The following is a 21311-nucleotide window of genomic DNA, read 5'->3' as shown; positions in this document are numbered from 1 at the left end:
TCTCGAAGAACAACAGTTACAAAGGTGAGTAACCCTGTTTTCACCTTAGAATTCATCTTTGGGTACTGCGTTATGATGTATTTGATGGTTCGGATGTTATCACCGCAAGTTGAGCGGGGCAGGGGGTCTTTGATTTTCCACTTGTTATCAAGTAGCCACGTCTTCCATGGTTTGTTCTGATGTGGTTCACTGTGGTCCAAAGTCTGCATGGCAGGTTGAAATTGGGAGGGCAGTTTGTTGGGTCAGTAATAATGTGCTTCTTTGGAATGGAAGAGGACGTCCAGACATTTTGCTATTCCCTGGCTGGATCCAGAGACATGAGGTGGTCACATATGGTCCATAGTGGCTTTTGCGATTTCAGGAGTTGTTAGGGTACGTTATCCATAACCTGCCAGAGGGGAAGTTCTGGGTAGTCTTCAGTGTATTTAAGTTCTCATGCTGTGGTTATATCTTGGACAGCTGGAGTGTCAATATTTGCTAATATAGAAAGCCACAGCACAGGTGTTGATTTTAAAGTTCCAGTGATGATTTATATGGTCTGATTCATCCGTCTATCCACAAATTGGGTATGGCAGCTTCTTGTCCACATTAGTGCACCGTATTCTGCTACTGAGTACACCTGGGCAGTTGATCCCCAGCTTGTTCCCACTAACTTTTGAATAATGGTGATATGAGTCTTCGTGTTAGAGGCTACTTTCTTGAGGTGGTCCTTAAAAGTCATTGAGCGGTCAAGAATGACACTGAGATATGTAGTATTTGGGTCATAATCACAGTTTCACCACAAAACTCATCAGTTAAAGTATTTTGTGTGATTCTATTGTCAACGGGGAAAGTAGAAACTACTGACTTGCTCAGATTTGACTCCAGCTACCACTTTTGAAAGTCCTCCTCCATGATCTTAAGGTCAGGTGTAAGGGTCACTTCAAGTTTGTTAAAGCTACAGGCCTGAGTTGTGAGTGCCAAATCATCAGGATACACAAACTTCTGTACTATCGTTTCATGCATGTCGCTCGTGTACACATTGAAGAGTGCTGGAGCAAGTACAGAGCCTGTGATAGCCCATTATTCAAAGTGCACAGCTTGCTGGTTTGATCTCCAAAGTATACGTGCATCCTTTGGCTGCTAAGCATGGGGTTCAGCTGCCTGAGAATCAGCACACAGGAATCATTTTGGTCATTTTCAATAGCCGAGCATCCTTCCAAACTGTGTCATATTGATGAAAGCAGTACTGGTCTTGAGTTTTCATTGGAATCCAGCCTCAATGTTCTGTAGTGAGGGCCAGGACCTGGTTGCAGCCACTTTTGTGCAGTTGAAAACCAGTTTGTTCCTTGGCTAGGCTGGTGTCCACACTGGGCCCGATTCAGTTCAGAATCATATGCTCCATCACCTGGTAGGTGGTGCTCAAGAGGGAGATAGACCTATAACTAGAAGGATGATCTGCAGGTTTTCCAGGCTTTTGGGGTGCACAGACCTTGGCTTCTCTCCATATGCAAGGGATTTCAATGGTCTCCAGGATCCTGGTGAAAAGCTGCATCATCCATTTCCATGCCAGAAGTCACGGGTTATACAGGAACTCAGGACAGATACCATCTTTTCCCACTGTTTTTCCCAATTTCGTGTCTGCATCAATTTCCTTCCTTGTGAATGGTCTAGACCATTGAGATGATGGAGTGCAGTGGATGTCACCTGCCAAAGCTGATACTGGAATTGTGTGTGATACTGTTTGTCCACTGGCTGTTCTGATGTCCCCAAAATTTAGAAACAAACGTATTGACTTACACCTGTGGCCTACTGGCTTGTGTGGGATTTGCAACCCCCGGGTGTCTCGCAGGCTCTAGAATCTGCTCAAGAGTGTGAAGTCTAGACCTTCTATACATTTGAGCCACTGTTTCCAACTTGCTGCATCCAGTGACACCAGGAAGGCTTTTTCAATTTCTGGGTCTCTATACTCATCATACTTGTGGAGGAGCTCTTGGATCTCTGCAGTCCAGCAAGGAGTGTACGGTGATCTGTATCCCCAGGGGATGTTCCTCTTTGTGGCAGAGATTAGGAGCACAGTAAAGTAGTCAAAAGTCTTCAGCATTGAGAGAATGCAGGAGACTGTATTATCCCCAGCTGTGGTGAAAGTGGTCCAGTCTGCTTTTTCAGTGCAGTGTCAGTTTTGAATAGAGAACTGGGATCTGAATGCCAATATCGGTCACTACTGGTTTCTGCTGGCTGTTCCGGAAGTCATTGTGGTATTGGTGTGCCGGTATCACCTTTAGAGATGAGCGTCAGGTCATGGCAGCATTCTCTGCCCCATTTTGGAGAGTGAAAAGTGGCATGCCAATTCGCATAAAAAAGGAGTAGCATATCATTTTCTAATGCCTAGTGTGTCAGTTTTTTGCCTGCAATGTTGTTTGCTGCATAGTTTCATTGTATATGGTGATTATTAAGGTCACCCACAAATACAGCAGGGTCCTGTGCATTCTGCTGAGCTAGCGGAAACCACTGTGCACAAGTTGGCTTATCTACATTAATGATGTTTAGCTTGCCAATGTGTGTGGAGACTATAGTTGTTTCTTTGTGTGCTATAGGAGGAGGGACCACATATTTGTTGATTTCCCGCTTTATGTAAATTGCAAGCCCATATTTTGGGTAGTAATTGCTAGCTATGAGTTTATAGCCATTGATTTTGCACAACATGCTTTTTCTTCATTTGTGACATGGGTCTCCTGGAGGGCGAGGGCAGTGATGGTGGTCGTCTTTCTCCAGATAGTCACAGTTGGACTGTGAGAGGCCTTCAGCATTCAATGGGCACATCTTTAACCCAAATCTGATCTGCCTAGTATATTAGCCCTGAAAAGGGAAGCTTATCCTGTGGCTCTTTTGATTGAGAGGTCCACAGTTGACATTCGGTCAGTGGTTTGATGACATTAGTCGTGGTTTCAAACTTAACAGGGTGGACTGCATGAAGGTTGTTATCTTCCACCCGTCGTCTTCCACATTCCACTGTGGTGACACTGAATTGATAAACAGTTATTTTCTTCTGTCCAAATGGTCTGTGAATAGCTTCAAGTCTCCCAGAATAACCTGAGCAATCTCCACACTATTAATGTCCATAATGCTCTTGGGGGCAAACCGTCTTTTATCCAATAAGATAACTAGAGCTGAATTCTTAAAGATCCTAGCATCGTGGACCTTTCCAGACCACGTATGCATTGTCCACCACATATGTCCATAAATCTGTCACGGTGGTTGGCAAGCCCTTGGTGAACCATGGAGAAATACCCCTTTTGGTTTATAAATTCTGAGCCCTGGTTGAGGGTGAGGGAAAATAATGGGCACATGGGTCCCATCAGTTGCCCCAACACAGTTTGGAAACTCTATATGTACAGAGATTTCAATAATCTCCTGAGCATTAGTAACTTTATAACCCAGTGCAACAAGACCTTATGCATGGTATCACATATCTGTATGACAATGGCTCCAACAGTCAATCTCCCTACTTTGAATTGGTTGGCTATGGACCAGTAGCATTAGGGGGTAGCTAATTTCCAAATGGCAATGGTGACCAGCTTCACCGCAATTATGGGGCACCACATGTTGGCATGCTGCTTTCATAGCTCTGGGGCTAATTCAGCACATATCTCAAAAAAGGCTGTCTTTGCCATCCTCAAATTCTCACACTACTGCTGCTCATTCTAGGTCTGCAGAATGATCCTCTCTCACCAGTCAACACTGATTTCCCAATTCCAGAAATGGTGCTGCATGCTGTGAAGCTGCTCAAGGAATAGCTCCTGTAATATCAGTTGCTTGGTAATGTCCTCTTCTTCCTCTTCCTCATCCCACTTTCTCTGCCACTGCTACTAAAACTCCTGCTGCTGCTGGAGGAACTGGTTGTTGTTGCCAGATCATCTGCTTGGTGATGTGGTAGGCAAAGTCCAAAAACGCACATCAGAAAAAATAGTCCCAACTATACATAAAACATGATGGGATCCAAATTAGCTGTTAGCACCCAAGAAAGATCTTGGAGCCATGATGGATAGTTCCCTGAAAATATGCAGCGGCAGTCAAAAACGTGAACAGAATGTTAGGAACCATTAGGAAAGGGATAGATAATAAAACAGAAAATATCCTAATGCCAGGATACAAATCCGTGGTATGCCCAAACACTGAACACCTCGTGCAGTTCTGGTCACTCCATCTCAAAAAAAGATATATTAGAATTGGAAAAGGTGAAGAAAAGGGCAACAAAAATGATTATGGAACAGCTTCCATATGAGAAAAGATTAAAAAGACTGAGAAAGAGATGACTAAGGGGGGATATGAGAGAGGTCTATGAAATCATGACTGGTGTGGAGAAAGTGAATAGGGAAGTGTTATTTACCCCTTCATGTGACACAAGAGCTAGGGGATCACCCACTGAAATTAATAAGCAGCTGGTTTAAAACAAACAAAAGGAAGTACTTCATACAATGCAGTCAACCTAGTGAACTCGTTGTCAGGGGATACTGTGAAGGCCACAATTATAACTGGGTTAAAAAAAATAATTAGATAAGTTGATCAAGGGTGCAACCCCATGCTCCGGGTGTCTCTAAACCTCCAACTGCCAGAAGCTGGGACTGGACGACAGGAGATGGATCATCCGATAATTGCCCTGTTCTGTTCATTCCCTCTGAAGCATCTGGCATTGGCCACTATCAGAGACAGGATACTGGCCTAAATGGACCATTGGTCTGTCCCAATATGGCCATAGTTATGGTCTTATGTGCATCTACCACACTGCATTGATGCAGCCTTGCAAAATGTCCGTATTAGCTGTCTGTTAAGAGAAAGAAAAAAGGAAAAAAATCTTAAACTCTGAAACTGAATAGTTCCATCAGATCCAGTGCTGGCTGGTTTAACCATAAAAACTAAAAGCATTGTCACCTTGAAAAAAAATGTAGTTCAAAGGTATTGGAGGCTTTTACTGAGCTGTGACAGTACTATACTATACAGTATCTTTAACTCAGTAAAAGCTTCCAGTGATTTTAACCTACAGCATCCTAAAGCATCTTCTAATCAAGTGACCATGGAAATGCAGCCAGATGATCTTATGCTGTTTTGCAGTTACTGCTTATACAGTTCATGAATTTAAAGACTTACCAATACCAGAAGAGAAACTGCAAGAATATTTGCCACTTCTCTGTCATTTAGCGATGCAAATCCACTGGGCCAGACAACCCTGATCTGGGGACTGATTCAAAGCTCACTGAAATCAATGGAAAGACTCCTGTATTTTTTAATAGGCTTTGGTTGTGGAAGGGATAGGCAACTACCTTACCAGACTAGGGTATGTAGCCCCTCAAAGAATGGCGGACAGATCTCAAGTAAATGGCAAGACTCCACACTCAAGCATGTCTTTATGGCTCATCAGACCCACGTTTACCCATGCAGGAGCCACTGGGGCTTGAGTCTCTCCTTGGCTGACGGCCCTGAAACACAGTTAGTTGTCAGCCAGAGAGACTGATGGAGCCCCTTTTGGTCCCCCAGCTGCCTGCAATCAGCCAGGAGAACCAACCTCACCATCTGGATTTTGAACTGGTGCTGCACATGTTCAGGGCCTCCCTAACACCACTCCCAAGTGCCCAGTAGGGCATGAGACCATGACTTCCCATGCAGAAGAGGCCAGTATGGACAGGCAGGTCCAGACTACACAGCATGGACAAGGAGTGCCACAACTCTCGGGAACTGCAGAGGCTTCTGTGGGTGCAGGCCAGGCAGCTTTGCCTGCTCTGTGTTGTGGAGGCTACTAGGTTCAAGATTTAACCAAATTTACTTATGTTTGCCATGGTAACTAAACTTAAGAGATCAGAATTCTTAGTAGATTGTAAAGTCACAAAAGAGTTCTTTTGGGGTGAAATTCATCTGCCGGTGAAAGCCCACACAAGCCCTCTGTGCTGATCCAGACCTGGCATTCCTGCTTGGGGAAGGGGACGTGAATAGAGCAGCTGTACAAAGGAGACCTCTCTTTCCATCTTCACTGAGGAAGTGGGCTCCATGTTAGCTCTGAATAGGCCAGCATGGAGGGAAGTGTCGGGGGTGGGGTAGTTTTGTAGTCCTGGATTGCTGAGTATGTTGATCTAGTGCTGGAAACCCCATGTGGAGCTTGGAGGGACAGTCCCTAGATTGGAAGAGTATTCATGGAAACGCTGCACTTGGAGTCCCCTGGCCTGCTCCTGGGCTAAAGGATGGACTCACCACAACCACACTTAGTTTCCTGCACAAAGCAAATTTACTCATGCTTGTGTGTGTGGAGGGGGGATTTCATCCTTGATTTGTATGTGCAGCTGTCAGTTGTCACTCAGGCAGAACTCCTGTTGAAATCAATTGGAGTCTTGCCTGGATGCAAAGTACAAGATTTATCCTGTTATTAGCATTAGTGGCAGTTTCATGCACACATCAGAAAAAGGCTACTTCTTAGAGCTAGCAGGATCTTGAGGGCCTGTTGTTAATGTTAATTTGAAAACTGCGCTGGCACATTATGTTCAGGAAATCCAGTACCACAGGGTTAACCATCCGCCTTTTTACTGAATGCAAGGCAGTGAGGAAATTCATTGCTAGGTGCTGTCTCTAATTATTTAAAAGATAATTTGCATGTTACACAGAGACAAATTATCTCCCAGGTGACAGCTGTTTCACTGTGTCCATTCCTGGCAATGGATGTCATGCCGGGAAAATCTGAATAGACACAAAAGGATTAAAACAGAGCTAGGACTTTCTTGCCTTATAGTAGGGACTTCCCCAAGTCACAGTTATCATAAAAAAGGAACAGAGGGAAAATGCATATTGCAAAATTACAGTAAGCGTGAGAAATTTAACTGATTAGACTGTGAGCACTTTTATAGGCCTACTTCTCATATACACTAGGGTCCCTTTACACCACTCTGGCCACGTAAAGGGGCCTTAAAATGGGTGTAAATGTAATGTACTTAACGTAAATGAGAATCTTGTGCTGACTGCAGTAACGTAAAGTTATTATTACACTGCATTTTTTTCTTTGTACAAAAGCCTCAAGGCTTGAGACAATCTCACAAGAGATGCAGAAACCTAATGCTTTATATTTTATTGCTTTCTAACGGGTAGCTTTTAAAAAGATATACATTATGGAATACTTTCAAAGTTCTATGCATGTGACATACTCTAAGGGAAGATGTGTGACTGACGGGGATATCAGGGACAGTTGCAGATTGCCCTATCTCAATAGAATGATTTATTACAGAAAAAGCAGGTAGCACCACCTATCACTAAAGTTGGCCAACACTTCCCATCGTAAGATCCTTTTTTCAGTTGCTTATAATGTTGCCGAACTTTCAACATTTGTGCTGAATTCTTCTATGTCCCTTGTCTGTTAGGACTGAAGTTTTTGGAAATTTTCAGCCAAAATAGTTCAGCCATTCCAAGAATGAGACTAGGGAAGAATACTTGTTTTGCCCATGTTAAACATTTTTGGCAACCTTTTCTTGAGAAGCTTCAGTGCCTTATGCTTTGGGGCAGAGCCTTGAAATTTGGCAGAGGGATGGTGCTGAGGATAATACTACCACCACCCGCACTGGGGTATTGTGAAAATAAATGAATGTTTATGAAGCACTCAGATACTCCAGTGTCGAGAGCCACAGAAAAGCCCATGATGAAATTAATAATTCTGTCTTCAGAGCAAGGTTTGAATAGTGTGAAGTAAATAAGGCTTCGGGCCACACAATAAACAATGAGGGGAAAACGAAATATTGAAAAGCTGCTCATTAAGGGAGACCTATCTATCCTGTGCACGGAATGAGGTGGGGCCCTGTGGAAAAAATAGTATGTCATCAAGTATGAACAAGGAACCTTAATTCTGGCATATCCAAATTCTGGAGTTCTTGACTTTGCAACCTTAATGATGTTCTTTTAATGTAATTTTATATGACTGTGTGTGTGTTGTGATTTGTAAAATATTTAAAAGAATATACTAGTAACTATGGAGACTTTGTGCTCCTAACTTTGTCCTCATTCACATAATGTCATCAGGCATGAATTCACTGGTACATGTACAGGTTAGTAAAGTGAACTAAAAACACCAATTACTCCCCTCTTGACTAAACATTATGTTCACCTTCTGCAACCAGTCAACAACATTGAACTTGACAGAAGATTAAGATATTTTCAAACTTTTCAAAAAATAAACAAAAGGATTACTGAGAAGATGTAGCAGTACTTCCTGGAACAAAAATGACTTTAAACTGTGTTGTGTGGCTGTATAGCTCCTTTATAAAATGGCAATAGTATATCATAGTCTATGTTATACATGGAATCCATCGATATGGAAACGGGCTACTGGGTAACTGTGGCCACCAGCACTTATGTAGGCAACTCACCAAATAGAAATTTTGAGACCTAAGAGTTCCTGTTATATATATATAGCCAGGATCTGCCCTGCAAGATGGTTGTTCTACCTTCATCTGACAGAAGCTGCTCCCTGTGCCATATTGCTTTGAGGAAGGCCTGTCACTTTGGTTTTTGTGGGCAATCTTTTTCTCTCTTGTTATATCTTCTCTGTTGCCTCAGACCTCCCTCTTCCCTAGCAGGCTGAAGAGGAATAGACTACAGTGGGAGGAGGCAAGAGCAGCTGAGTTCTGTCTGCTAGTGTCTCATTCCCCCTGCTGCAGTAGACTGTCTTTCCCTGGGCTCCTCAACAAGCAACTTGATGAACAATGTGCTTAAGCTCGCTGGTGGGCAAAAGCATTTTACAGCCACCAGGTAATCCAAGGTTTACATTGCGAGAAAAGGGCAAGGCTGTGGCGTGTGGGATAGGGGTGAAGGGGTGTGGGCTACACGGGCAATGGCTTAACCTCAGGTGCCTCCAACAAAAGTGAGAATGTGCTAAATAAAGTTGTTGCGGATGACACAAAGCTGGGAGGTATTGCTAAACACAGAGAAGGACCTGGGGGATATCCATTCAGGAAGAGCTGTGATTGACCTTGTAAAGTGGAGTCAATAGTAACAGGATGATAATTTAATAGTGAAAAGTGCAAGGTCATGCATTTTAGGGGATTAATAAACAATTTTGGTTTTATAAATTGGGGACGCATCAGTTGGAAGTAACAGAGGAGGAGAAGGACCCTCAGGAGTAATGGTTAATCACAGGATGGAGTATGAAGCCATCCAATGTTGATGTGGCCATTAATTAAAAAAGCTAATGCGGTTTTAGGATGCATCAGGCGAGGTATTTCCAGTAAAGATAAGGAGGTGTTAGTACTGTTATACAGGACATGTGGCCAGATCCTGACTGAAGCTGGGGATTCTCCCTACATGTGTGACTCTCCTGGGATAAGATAAGGTAACCTTGTCTGCCCCAGTCACCCCTGTTACCCCTATGATACTGGCTGCCCCAAATCCTCCCATTAACATGTCCATTCAAGGGGTCTTCATCTATCCAGAGACTGAAAATGTACCTCCTGCGAAATGTTTGTGCCTTGTCCTTAATTTGCAACCCTGACAACTGGCTTGTGGTTTCTATGGGGATTCTTTCTGGGGGGATCTCAGGATCCCAGCATGAAGATAAGGACACAGGTGCTTTAGAAGCAAAGGAGACCTATAGGTTCATAGGTGTAATTACAAAGAAATGACCTACATACTCAGAAAGTTAATGTCTCATCTACCCCAACCATATCCGGAATACTGTGTGCAATGTTGTTTGCACAGGATGTTCATGGGTTTGTCAAACTGTGGAGGAAGACAGTAAAGTTCACTGGATGTGGGGGTGGGAGGACCTGCCTTATGGGCATAGACTTCAAGAGTCAAATATGTTAAGCCTTGAAAAAGGGTGATTGAGAGGGGACTTAAGCCTTGTGTATAAGTACTTGATGGACTCGTACAAAGAATCTAGGGCAAGACCTGTTCACACTACAGGCTAAAGGTGCAATACAAGACCAAGAATTAAAGCTCAAAGAAGTTCAGACCAGATATCCATTAAGGCTTATTTCAAAAGATTATTAGCGTGTGCCGGGGGGGCGGGCGGGGGAGGCTACTGGAGTGATCTGAGCAAGAACAAAGTAAACAATGCTGTTCTCTGATGACAGTTGAGAGCCTTTGCTAGGATGAATAATTAGCCATCTCTTGCTCTCTCTCTCTCACTTCCTTTTACTGGTAATTTCTTCTAAGCAGTAGGCTACAATTACTGTTTTTCTCAGCCACAGATTTTCTTATGTGACGTTTCAACCATTGCATTTTGGAGCAGGGGTAAGAAGCCCTGACTGAAGTGTGCTGTGCCAGTGTCAGCTTCTTACTGTTATTACTTTTACATTCAAAGAATACCTCCATCACCCCCAAAGGACTCAACAGTGCTGAGATACCTGGAGGGTGGAGACATCTAGGTATGCAATAAGGGCACCTTTACTTCAATGAAGGCAAACACCAGCCCCTAAGTCATTCCCCTGGGCTTCCCAATATGAAATTCTGATGATATATACAGTGAGAATCCTTTAATTTAATTTTTAGGAAGCAAAAACAATTCAACTGGCGTTAGCTGTTGGAAACGATCGTAGTGATTTCATTTTGCCCAGCTGCCTGAACAGAAGAATACTGTAAACAGTAAGTGTATAGAGACTAGAGCTTGTTGAATATTTTCTGCTGGAACAATTTTCTTCTGGAAAACGCTGATTCACTGGAACTGAAATGTGCCACAGGAACGTGCTGATGCTTGTCAAAAGTTTTGATGGAAACCAGGCCGGAAATCTGGCTGGCTGGGTTCCTTAGTTAACCAGACTCCCCAGTTTGCTAGCTGGCTGCTTGGCTAGCCAGCCAGCAAACAGCTGAGGAGCCAGGGAGCCGGCAAACCCTGATACAGTGATATATGCCATCATGTGCCAGCAATGCCCCTCTGCCTTGTACATTGGCCAAACCGGACAATCTCTATGCAAAAGAATAAATGGACACAAATCAGACATCAAGAATTGTAACATTCAAAAACCAGTAGGAGAACACTTCAACTCCCTGGACACTCAACAACAGACTTAAAAGTGGCAATTCTTCAACAAAAAAACTTCAAAAACAGACTCTAATGATAAACTGCAGAACTGGAATTAATGTGCAAACTGGACACCATCAAATTAGGCCTGAATAAAGACTGGGAGTGGATGGGTCGCTACAAAAACGAATTTCCCCCGATGATACTCACATCTTCTTGTCAACTGTTTGAAATGGGCCACAGCATATGAAGAGATGGGAGTTGCATTACCAAGTTAGGGGTCAGTGCTAACAAGCTAATTCAATTAAGGTGGAAGTGGGCTATTCTCAACAGTTGACAAGAAGGGGTGGAATACACATCTGTAGTGTTAATGAGGCCAACGTAAACAAGGTGGCCTATTTCAAATAGTTGACAAGAAGAGGTGAGTATCAGTGAGGGAAATTAGGAAATTTTGGAATTTTGTTCAGTGGAAAAACAATCACAATTTTGAAGTGTCAACATTTTGGAATTTCGCATGGAATGGAAATTCTGGGTTCTGAACACCTCTAATTGAGACATTTTATTGCTTTGTTTTGTTTTTTAATACATAGTGGGAGTTCTCTGTCTTCCTCACATGTCCCACAGAGTAAATCCAAAAATATGCAGCCAGAAGAGATTCATGCTCTCAGTACAGCACTATTTATTCATCTGGTGGTGCATTTTGGCATCTAGGAGATGACATGTCCTTGCAAAGCTCATCAGTATCAATTACAAGTTTGACCAGAATTGTAGGTGTAGCTGAACCTGTCGTCTGCCTCCTCTCATACAGAAAGCCTTAGCGACCATGTTGCTATTGAAATCATGATTCTGCCATCCACTGCCACTTCTGATATTACTGCCTTATGATCTCAGCATCACCACTAATACTGCTGGATCTTTACAAGAGAGAATGAATCAGTGGATGGAGAAACAGAGGAACCAGAAGGGCTCCTGAACTTGGCTGAGTGGTGAATAAAAAACCATGTCTAACATGAAAGAATGGAAGTCAATAAAACAAGCTAACGATCAGTCCTTCTCTGCTTCTCTGAATTGCTGCAGAGCTGTATAGGCACTTTAGACAGCAGCAGAGGAAAAGGGAACAACTGCTGCTTCTCCCAAGGTCAAAAAACAATTGCTAACCATTCATCTTTCCTTTTCCTGCCACTGGTGTGAACCTTGCTAGCATGTCTAACAACAAGTGACAGTGTAACCATGTCTGGGCCCATAACAAAGGCAAAAGTGTCGGGAACATTTTGTGGTTCATAGTAAAGATGTGGCCACAGCTGCGTGCACACACTGTAACACAAATATAAGCAATTAAAAGGACTGACGACATCTAACTACCCACCAGGTTATTGAATCACTTTCATGGTTAATCTAAAAATGTATTAACTGAGTAGTATCAGTGAAAATGTAAAGAACGTTGCCATCTTAGTCCAACCCTACTACAGTGATCTCATTCCCCCTCAGTATCTTATTCTTTAGCTGCTATCAGTAAGACACTCTTTACTTTAACTTTACATTTGCTCTGTACCATACCTTTTCTGTAAATCAAAATTAACCTTTTCTGTAAATAAAAACCAATCTCTGATATATTATAATAATCAGAAACTTCACAATCCTCTATGTAGATTGCCATAGGAAAGACTTCCCTAGAGAAAAATGTTTTGTACTTGCATAGAAACATTGACCTGGAAACATAAAAAAACTATGAGTTCAAGTAATACATTACTGTGGGTTTTTTTCACCTGGTTCAATCCTATCTTCGTGCACAGGATAGGGTGAACAGACCAGCCAAATAGATAAACGCCAGAATATTTACATGGAAGAGAGCTCTCAGGAGGAGAAATCATAGCCCACACATCTGAGGGTCCTGACAAGATGCAGGTGCAGTCCTGGCTAAGGAAATGGGAATCCTTTTCAAAGGACTTCACTATTTAAGGTGACACTTAGTAACATGTTCCTCCCCAAAATGAATACAAAAAACCTTCCTCCATTAACTGAAGAGGGAGGGATAGCTCAGTGGTATGAGCATTGGCCTGCTAAACCCAGAGTTGTGAGCTCAGTCCTTGAGGGAGCCATTTAGGGATCTGGGGCAAAAATCTGCCTGAGGATTGGTCCTGCTTTGAGCAGGGGGTTGGACTAGATGACCTCCTGAGGTCCATTCCAACCCTGATATTCTATTCTATGTATGCCAGCTAACAAGTGTACCTGGTGCTATGTGGCCCAGCATTCTCATGCAAAATAGCACAGTGGGCTCCTATTCCATGATTAGGGCTCCTAGCAACTACAGTAGTGCAAATATTAATAATAATAAAGCGGGCTGGTATCAGACTGCTTGGGAAAAACAACATACTGCCTGAACAAGAGGCAAAAACCTGTCTACTGGCAGACATGAAACTGCCCTGATTGCTTTGAGAAATGTAACTTCAAAACCCGTAGGGTGGCAATACCAGATTAGTTCACTGGTCCATCTAATCTGATTCTGCCCCTGGAAGTGGCTAGTACTTAATGTTTAATAGGCAAGAGAACCTTGTCCTTAATGCATCTCTGCAACTGTTCAATGCTTAATATCTGCAATAAAGTACTTCCTGAAAGAAGGAATCAGTCTTATGCTCTGAAGTATATGATCTGGTTACTTCCTTATCATTGTTTCAGGCTGCACAACTTAAATTATTATTCATCTTCAAAGACAAAATATTTTCTTAAAATGGAGGTAAGGCTGTAAATGCTCATTTGTTCTTTAGTAAAAAGCCTTACTAGAACTTTGCAATTGTATTAAAAACAAATAAAACAAAACAAAACTGGAAGCCAGGAAATTCTAAGTGAGGGTTATAGTTAAATTTTTTAAAGTCTCGTTCCTGTGATTTTCAGGAAGCATTCCCACATCCCCATGTTTATCAGTCCACAAGTGCTTTGGGACATTAAGGAAGAGGGCTTTCAAAGTCTTTGAAATCAGCAAGAGTGCAGAAGTTGGGGACATATACATGCTGTGAAATTTCTAAAGTTTGTAAAGAGCTCACAAGCTTCTGAGAAGTTCAAAAGATTTTGAGTGGGTATCTCCAACATGAACCATGCAACAATTCAAAAAATAAGCACGCAGAACCATAGGAATAGCCAGACTGGATCAGACACATGGTCCTTCTAGACCAATGCCCTGACTCAGACAATGGCCAGCACCAGATGCTTCAGAGGAATGTGCAAGAAATCTGGAATAACTTGCCCATAGGGAAAGTTTCTTCCTAACCCTAAATAGTCAGGATTGGTTTCTTCCCTGAAGCAGGGAGGTTTATACCCCTTCTAAAACTCTTGGTTTTTAATTCTTACGATAGTATCTCTGGATATTCATGCTGTCAATATAAATGTCCAAATTCGGCTAAGCTTTTGGCCTCAATGTTATTTTGTGGCAGTGATTTCTACAAGTGAATTGTGCACGGTGTGAAAAAATATTTCCTTTTTCACTTTTCAATTTCAGTGAACACCCCCTTTGTTCTTGTATTTGGAGAAAAGGTGAACAGATGGTCCCAATCAACATTCTAAATACCATTTTTATATCTTTGTCCCTCTTATTCATCTCCTCTCCAAAGTACACAGTTCCAGTCTTTTCAATCTCCCTTCGTATGAGTTTTCCCATGCCTCTAATGATTCTCCCTGCCCATATCTGAAGCCCTCCCCTTCTGACAGATACTGAAGATTGAAAGTACTGAATCAGGGTGACTAGAACTGAATACAGCTATCCTGGTAAGGGCTCACTTTTGATTTACATAATAGCATTGTAATATATACAGTATTATGCTTTATCCCATTTTGCTTTTTCAACTGCTACTGCACCCTGAGTAGAGATTTTTCACTGAACAGTCTGCTGTGAAGACCTGGTCTTTTTCTTGAGTTGTTGCAGCTAATTTAGCATCCATTAAGGTGTATGAGCAATTTAGATTATTCTTTCCTATCTTAATTATTTTACAGTTGTCAACATTAAATTTCATCTGCCACCATGTTGCCAATTCACAAGCTTGGATACATCCTGTGAAATTACTCTGTCTTGTCTAGTCTTGACTAACCTAAATAATTTTGTTTTATCTGCAAATGTTGCCACCATCTGCAAATCATTTATAAATATACTAAACAAGACCAGATCTACTTTGGAACCGTTTGGCACCTCACTGTTAACCTTTTACCATAATGAAAATTTACCATCCACTCCTACTCTTTCTTTTAGTCAGTTTCTGTTCCAGGATAGTACTTGGTGCCTCTCATACCATGACTACTTAGGTTCTTTAGTAGACTCTTGTGTGGGATTTTATTGAAGACTTTTAGGAAGTCCAAATAAATGATGTCAACTAGTTCCCTTTTATCCACTATTTTACCGACATAGTCAAAGAATTCTAATAAAGAACTGATGCATAGCTTCTGCAAAGGAAAGTTATCTTCAAAAGCATTCGCTCTGACTGAGGACTGCTAAATAAAATAAATGTAGAGTGTCTATAGGCCAAGGCACTTTTGAGATATGACATTGCTAAAAAGCATCAGAAGACTTCAAAAACACTTCCTCATTTTTCAAACACTCATATCCCCAAAATACCTTGTTCAATTAGTCAAAAATTTCCAAAAGCAACACAAAATTCTCTGGAAGGAGACATACAAAACAGAAATAACCAGGCCTCTTTTCCAAAACAGGGTTTACTGTCTCATCATTTGAGAGAAGAATTTTAGAACTGGGCTCTGCCTCAGAATTCCTAGTCCAAAAGACTTCCTCATACCTAACCACAGACGGCACAAGCAGATCAGCTTTATAGAGAATCTATATCACCATCCCCCTGCTAAGAACTGGTATGGGGACCTCTGTTGTGCATCTAGGTAGAGTCCAAGCACAGTTTACCAGCAGAAAAATTGATTTAAAGTTAAAACACTTCCCAATGGTCCACATTTACACACAGGACATGAAAAGTCTAGAGGGGAAAGTCCATAGAGTCTGTTACATTGCCAGGTAAGCAGCCACAAACTAAGCAGTGCAGGAATGTCATGACTAGATCCAATTCCATACATAACACATTACTTCAAATATTTGCAATGACCTGTGACTAAAAACTGTTTCATGGAATTCAACCAAACTTTACATTAACATTCTCCTTTGCCTTCAGAGTAAGTTTGGTAATTTTGAGGCCAAATTAATTTTCCAAGCCTAGGTTTCAGGGGTGCTAAAATTAGGCTTTTTAAATGAAAGCTGGTTCCAACCTTAACAACATAGCAGCCACCACTCATCTATAATAAAATTTTGGGAGCAGAAAGGAAGTCTCTCTCTGAAAGACTTTTGCTGTTGGACAGCAATGAATGACAGCCAACTTACTGAAAGATTTATATACATATGTGTGTGTTAAAGAACCTTAGTTTTCCAACTATTCCAGGGCAGCAAATAGACTAGTTAGGCATAGAACACATGCTGTAATAAAAGGAAACAATTTTATTCAGAAAGCAAATTTGCTCTCATCTTACCTATAAAGATCTTTGATCAATCCCTCCTTCCAGCGAGAACAAAGATTGTTAAGGACCCGCTCATGCTGGCCAAACAAACAAATGTAGTTGGAGACAGGGAAGGGCTCCTTTGAAAGGCAGGTAATGGTTTCTACCATACTGTATTGGCTGACATGTATCCTGAAGTAATTCCCCTTTGTTGCATCCCCTGTTATGATTTCCATCCCCTGGAACAAAAATAGTATGACTATGAAGAAAACTATTTAGACTGAGGGGATTTTCAAATTGGCACATGTACAGTATCAGCTAAAACTGATGATACACTTCCTGATTGTTACACTAGTTCTTTCTGAAACTAAGAAGATTTTAGTAGCAAACAGCAGCTATAAGAAATGTAGTTTATAAAGCAAGGCACCTTAGTAAGGCTGATGGCACAATCATAGAAATGCAGGACTGGAAGGGATCTTGAGGGGGCATCTAGTCCAGCTTCGTGATCTGAGGCAAGATCATTTCTGACAGATGTTTGTGTAATCTATTCTTAAAAACTTCTGACAGGGATTCCCTTGGAAGCCTATTCCAGTCCTGAACTATTCTTATAATTAGAAAGTTTTTCCCTAATATCTAATTTAAATCTCCCTTACTGAAGCATCAGTCCACTACTTCTTGTCCTACCTTCAGTGGACATGGAGAACAATTGTTCACTATCCTCTTTATAACAGCCCTTAACATATTTGGAGACTTATCAGAGCTCCCCTCTGCCTTCTTTTCTCAAGACTAAACATGCCCAGGTTTTGTAACCTTTCCTCATCGGTCGGGTTTTCTGAACCTTTGATCATTTTTGTTTCCCTCTACACTCTCTCCAGTGTGTGAACATCCTTCTTAAAGTGTGGAGACTAGACCTGGATACCATGCTCAGCTGAGGATTCACCAGTGTCAAGCAGCGTGGGACAACTATCTCCCACGTCTTACATGCGACACTCCTGTTAGTACACTCCAGAAAAATATTAGCCTTTTTGCAAATGGATCACATTGTTCACTCATATTCAGTCTGATATCCACTCTAACCCCCAGACCCTTTTTCAGCAGTACTATTGCCTAGCCTGTTATTCCCTATTTTGTAGTTGTGCATTTGATTTTTCTTTCCTGAGTGTAGTACTTTGCACCTGGCTTTACTGAATTTTATCTTGTTGACTCAGACCAATTCTCCAAATCATCAAGGTTATTTTGAATTCTAATCCTGTCCTCCAAAGTGCTAGCAACCCCTCCCACCATGGTGTCAGCCATACATTTTATAAGCACTCTTTCTAATCCATTATCCATGTCATTAAAAAATATTGACTGTATTGGACCTCAAGACAGGCCACTGCAAGACCCTGCTAGACACGTCCCTCCAGATTGTCAGCACCCATTGATAACTACTCTTTGAGTGTGGTCTTTTGATCAGTTATGCATCCACCTTATAATAATTTCATCTAGACCACATTTCCTTAATTTGCTTATGAGAAAGTCATGTGGGAATGAGTCAAACATCAAGATATATCACGTCTACAGCTTCCCACCTATCCACTAGGCCAGTATCCCTGTCAAAGAAGGGAATCAGGTGGTTTGGCATGATTTGTTTTTTGACAAATCCATGTTGGCTATTACTTATACCCTATTATCCCCTAAGTGCTTACAAACTGTTTAATAATTTGTTCCAATAACTTTCCATTTATTGAAGTTAGTCTATAATTCCCTGGGCTCTCTTTGTTCTTTGTTGCTATTATATTTGCCCTTCTCCAGTTCTCTGGGATCTCAACCATTCTCCATAAGTTCTCAAAGATAATCCAAAATTGCTTCAGCTAGTTCTTTAAGTATCCTAAGATCAATGTCATTAGGCCCTGTTGACTTGAATACCTCTAACCTATCTAAATGTTCTGTAGCCTATTCTTCCCCTATTTTGGCTCTTGTTCTTTCCCCCTTGTTAATATGACTTGTGTTGAATATTTGGTCACTATTAATCTTTTTAGTGAAGACTGAAGCAAAATAGGCATTAAACAAAGTAGCCTGCTTGATGTTATCAGTTATTAGCTCTCCTTCCCCACTAAGCAGAGTGCTTATACTTTCCTTCATCTTTCTCTTGCTCCTAATGTATTAATAGAATGTCACCTTACTGCCTTTTATATGCCTCTTGCTAGGTGTGCCTGAGGCCTTCTGATTTTGTGAATTAGCCTTTTTGATTTTGTCCCTGCTATTTCTTTGTACTTCTCTTCAGCAATCTGTCCATGTTTCCACTTTTTGTAGGACTCCCTTTTGATTTTCAGGTCTTTAAAGACCTCCTGATGGAGCCACGTTGGCTTCTTACTACTTGTCCTATCTTTCCTTTGCATCAAGATAGCTTGCTGTTGCATCTTTAATATTGTCACTTTGAGAAACTACCAGCTCTTCTGAACTCCTTTCTCCCTTAGATTTTCTTCCCATGGGACCTCACCTACCAGGTCTCTGAATTTGTTAAAATCTGCTTTTTGATGCCAATTGTCCTTAATCTGCTCCACTCACTTCTTCCTTTCCTTAATATCATGAAATCTATCATTTCATGCTCACTTTCACCCAAAGTGCCTTCAACTTTTCAGGCTCACAACCATTTCCTTCCTGTTAGTCAGAATGAAGTGTAAAAATGGCCATTTGCCTTCTGTGGCACCCCTTTGAAGTCAACGGGGACCTATATGGGTAAAGACGTCTGCCCGCATGCGATCAATTGGAAGATCCAGACTTAAGCTCTTACTTACTTTTAATATCAAAGGCAGCTTACAGTAACAAGGGATAGTGGATTTTAAAAACTACTATTATGATGCAAAAATAGCCAAGTCAGTAACCAGACAGAAATAGAAGGAAACTCATTTAGCATTGCTAACAGTATAAGAAAAGACACAAAGTCCAGTATTTTAGCATAATTAAATTGCACAAAAATTTAGTGAATTACAAAAGAATGTAACGTTTAAAAGAGGTGCATTGAGCAAATTTCTCTTAACCAAGCATTTTGGTTTTCTGCAGTGATTTTGTTGAGCTCGATATAGGATTTTTTTTATTTTATTTTTTTGCTGAAGTTGTTTGGAATTGCTATTACCCAAAGATAACAGTGACCTCATATAAATGTTAAACCACATTAGTAAATATTCTCTTTGGTAAATCACTGTTTATTATTACTTTGAGACAGTTGTACTAACTTTAGAAATGCATATGACACTTTTAGCCAACCCAGTCTATAGGGTTAAACTGTATGAGACTTTAGTCTTGACAAACTGCAAGAGCAGTTATCTATTCATGCAATTCTTTTACAACATTCATCCATTCAGGTGCTACACCTCTCTAGCTTTTTCTAAAACCTCCATCACTGCAGTACTAGAGCACCTCCTAAAATTACAGAGTCAAATCCTCAACTGGTGTAAATCAACATAGTTCTGTGGAAAATAATGATGCTACATAGATTTACACCAGTTGAGGATCTGGCCCAAAAAGCGTACAAATGAAAGTGTACTTATTGAACTCGCTTTTCCTTCTAGTCAGCAGAGGATGCTTATTATTTCTAGTTTGTTTGAATTTTGTGAGAACTAAGCCCGCAGAGCAGCCTTTTAAACTGTCAAGAGGTAGTGTGGTCTAGTGGATATAGCACTATACTGGGACTAAAACCTGGTTCTACTCCCATTTCTACCATAAACATGCCATGTGACTTTGGAGAAATCATTTCCCCACTCTTTTTCAGAGACATAGTCTGTTTAATCTATTTAAACGGTAAATTCGTCATAGCAGGGACTGTCTCCTACTCTAGCACTATGAGACCCCAATCCTCACTGGGGACTCTAGGCTTTACTGCAACACCACTACAACGGAACTACTAATTGTGTTGGATGTTAATTCTGGTGTGACTGTGCTTGCTTTCATTTAGCCAGAATCAATCAGCTACTGAATGAATGGACAAAAGATAATCATGCATTTTAAACCTCATATTTCAGAGTTGTGCCCAAATATTTCACAGGTATATTTTGAGCTGTGCTCATGTTCTAGTTTTGTAAAATTAGTTGCTAGGTTACAGCAAGCTCTGTTACTCCCGCAGCACTCTGCTAATACATTTTGCTAGTTTTTCTCATTTCTTTCTATAGTATGTTCTTTGATGATGCGCATGAAGTGTTTGGAATGTTTTAAAAGATGTTCTCTTTTAAGAGGACTGTGAACAAGTCAAAAGGTGCAGTGAAAGAGTTCTAATAATGCTTTTGGTATTTAGAGTAAAAGAGACACTCTTTGTCAGGCCTCCCCCAAAAGGGCTCTTGTAAGGTTCCTCTGGATCCATCACACAGAACCCAAAAAAGAGGGGGGAACCAATGATTTGATCTTTCATAGCTTCTTCTAAGTCTATATCCCCTCCCCCACTTTAAACTCTCTGTTCTCACTAAGGATCTCTGAACTTAGGGAACCAAAAATCCTCGAAAAGCTATGGGAGTTCTGTTGGCTTCATGCTACGAGTGAAGGTCTTGCACAGATTGTATCTTAGAGCAGTGGTCTTAGGGTGACCAGACAGCAAGTGTGAAAAATCGGGACAGGGGGTGAGGGTAATAGGAGCCTATATAAGAGAGAGACCCAAAAATTGGGACTGTCCCTATAAAATCTGGTCACCCTAAATGGTCTCCAAACTTTTTTGAGCACGCACCCCCCGCCGCGCCGAAGCAAAGAAGACGCTTGGATTCCTGCCCAAACTGCCAAAACAAACAAACAAAAAAGCGCTCCTCCTGCTGTGCACCACCAAGGATCCTCTTTCGCACCCCACTTTGGAGACCACTGTCTTACAGAATCAGTCCTTTTAGGTTGTTTGTGTGTATGC

At 41.4% G+C, this 21311-nt stretch overlaps 1 protein-coding gene across 1 annotated transcript in view; it reads right to left on the bottom strand.

The window, feature by feature from the left end:
• CFAP61 (cilia and flagella associated protein 61) overlaps positions 1 to 21311 on the bottom strand; it is a 200388-nt gene that overhangs the window by 22774 nt on the left and 156303 nt on the right. Inside the window, 1 exon segment of the mRNA XM_075064507.1 lies at positions 16478 to 16683. Within this exon segment, the coding sequence (XP_074920608.1) occupies positions 16478 to 16683 (206 nt within the window).

This window comes from Chelonoidis abingdonii, chromosome 3, assembly GCF_003597395.2.
Source record: "Chelonoidis abingdonii isolate Lonesome George chromosome 3, CheloAbing_2.0, whole genome shotgun sequence".
Taxonomy (NCBI): domain Eukaryota; kingdom Metazoa; phylum Chordata; order Testudines; family Testudinidae; genus Chelonoidis; species Chelonoidis abingdonii.
This window is presented reverse-complemented; position numbering and strand designations above follow the sequence as displayed.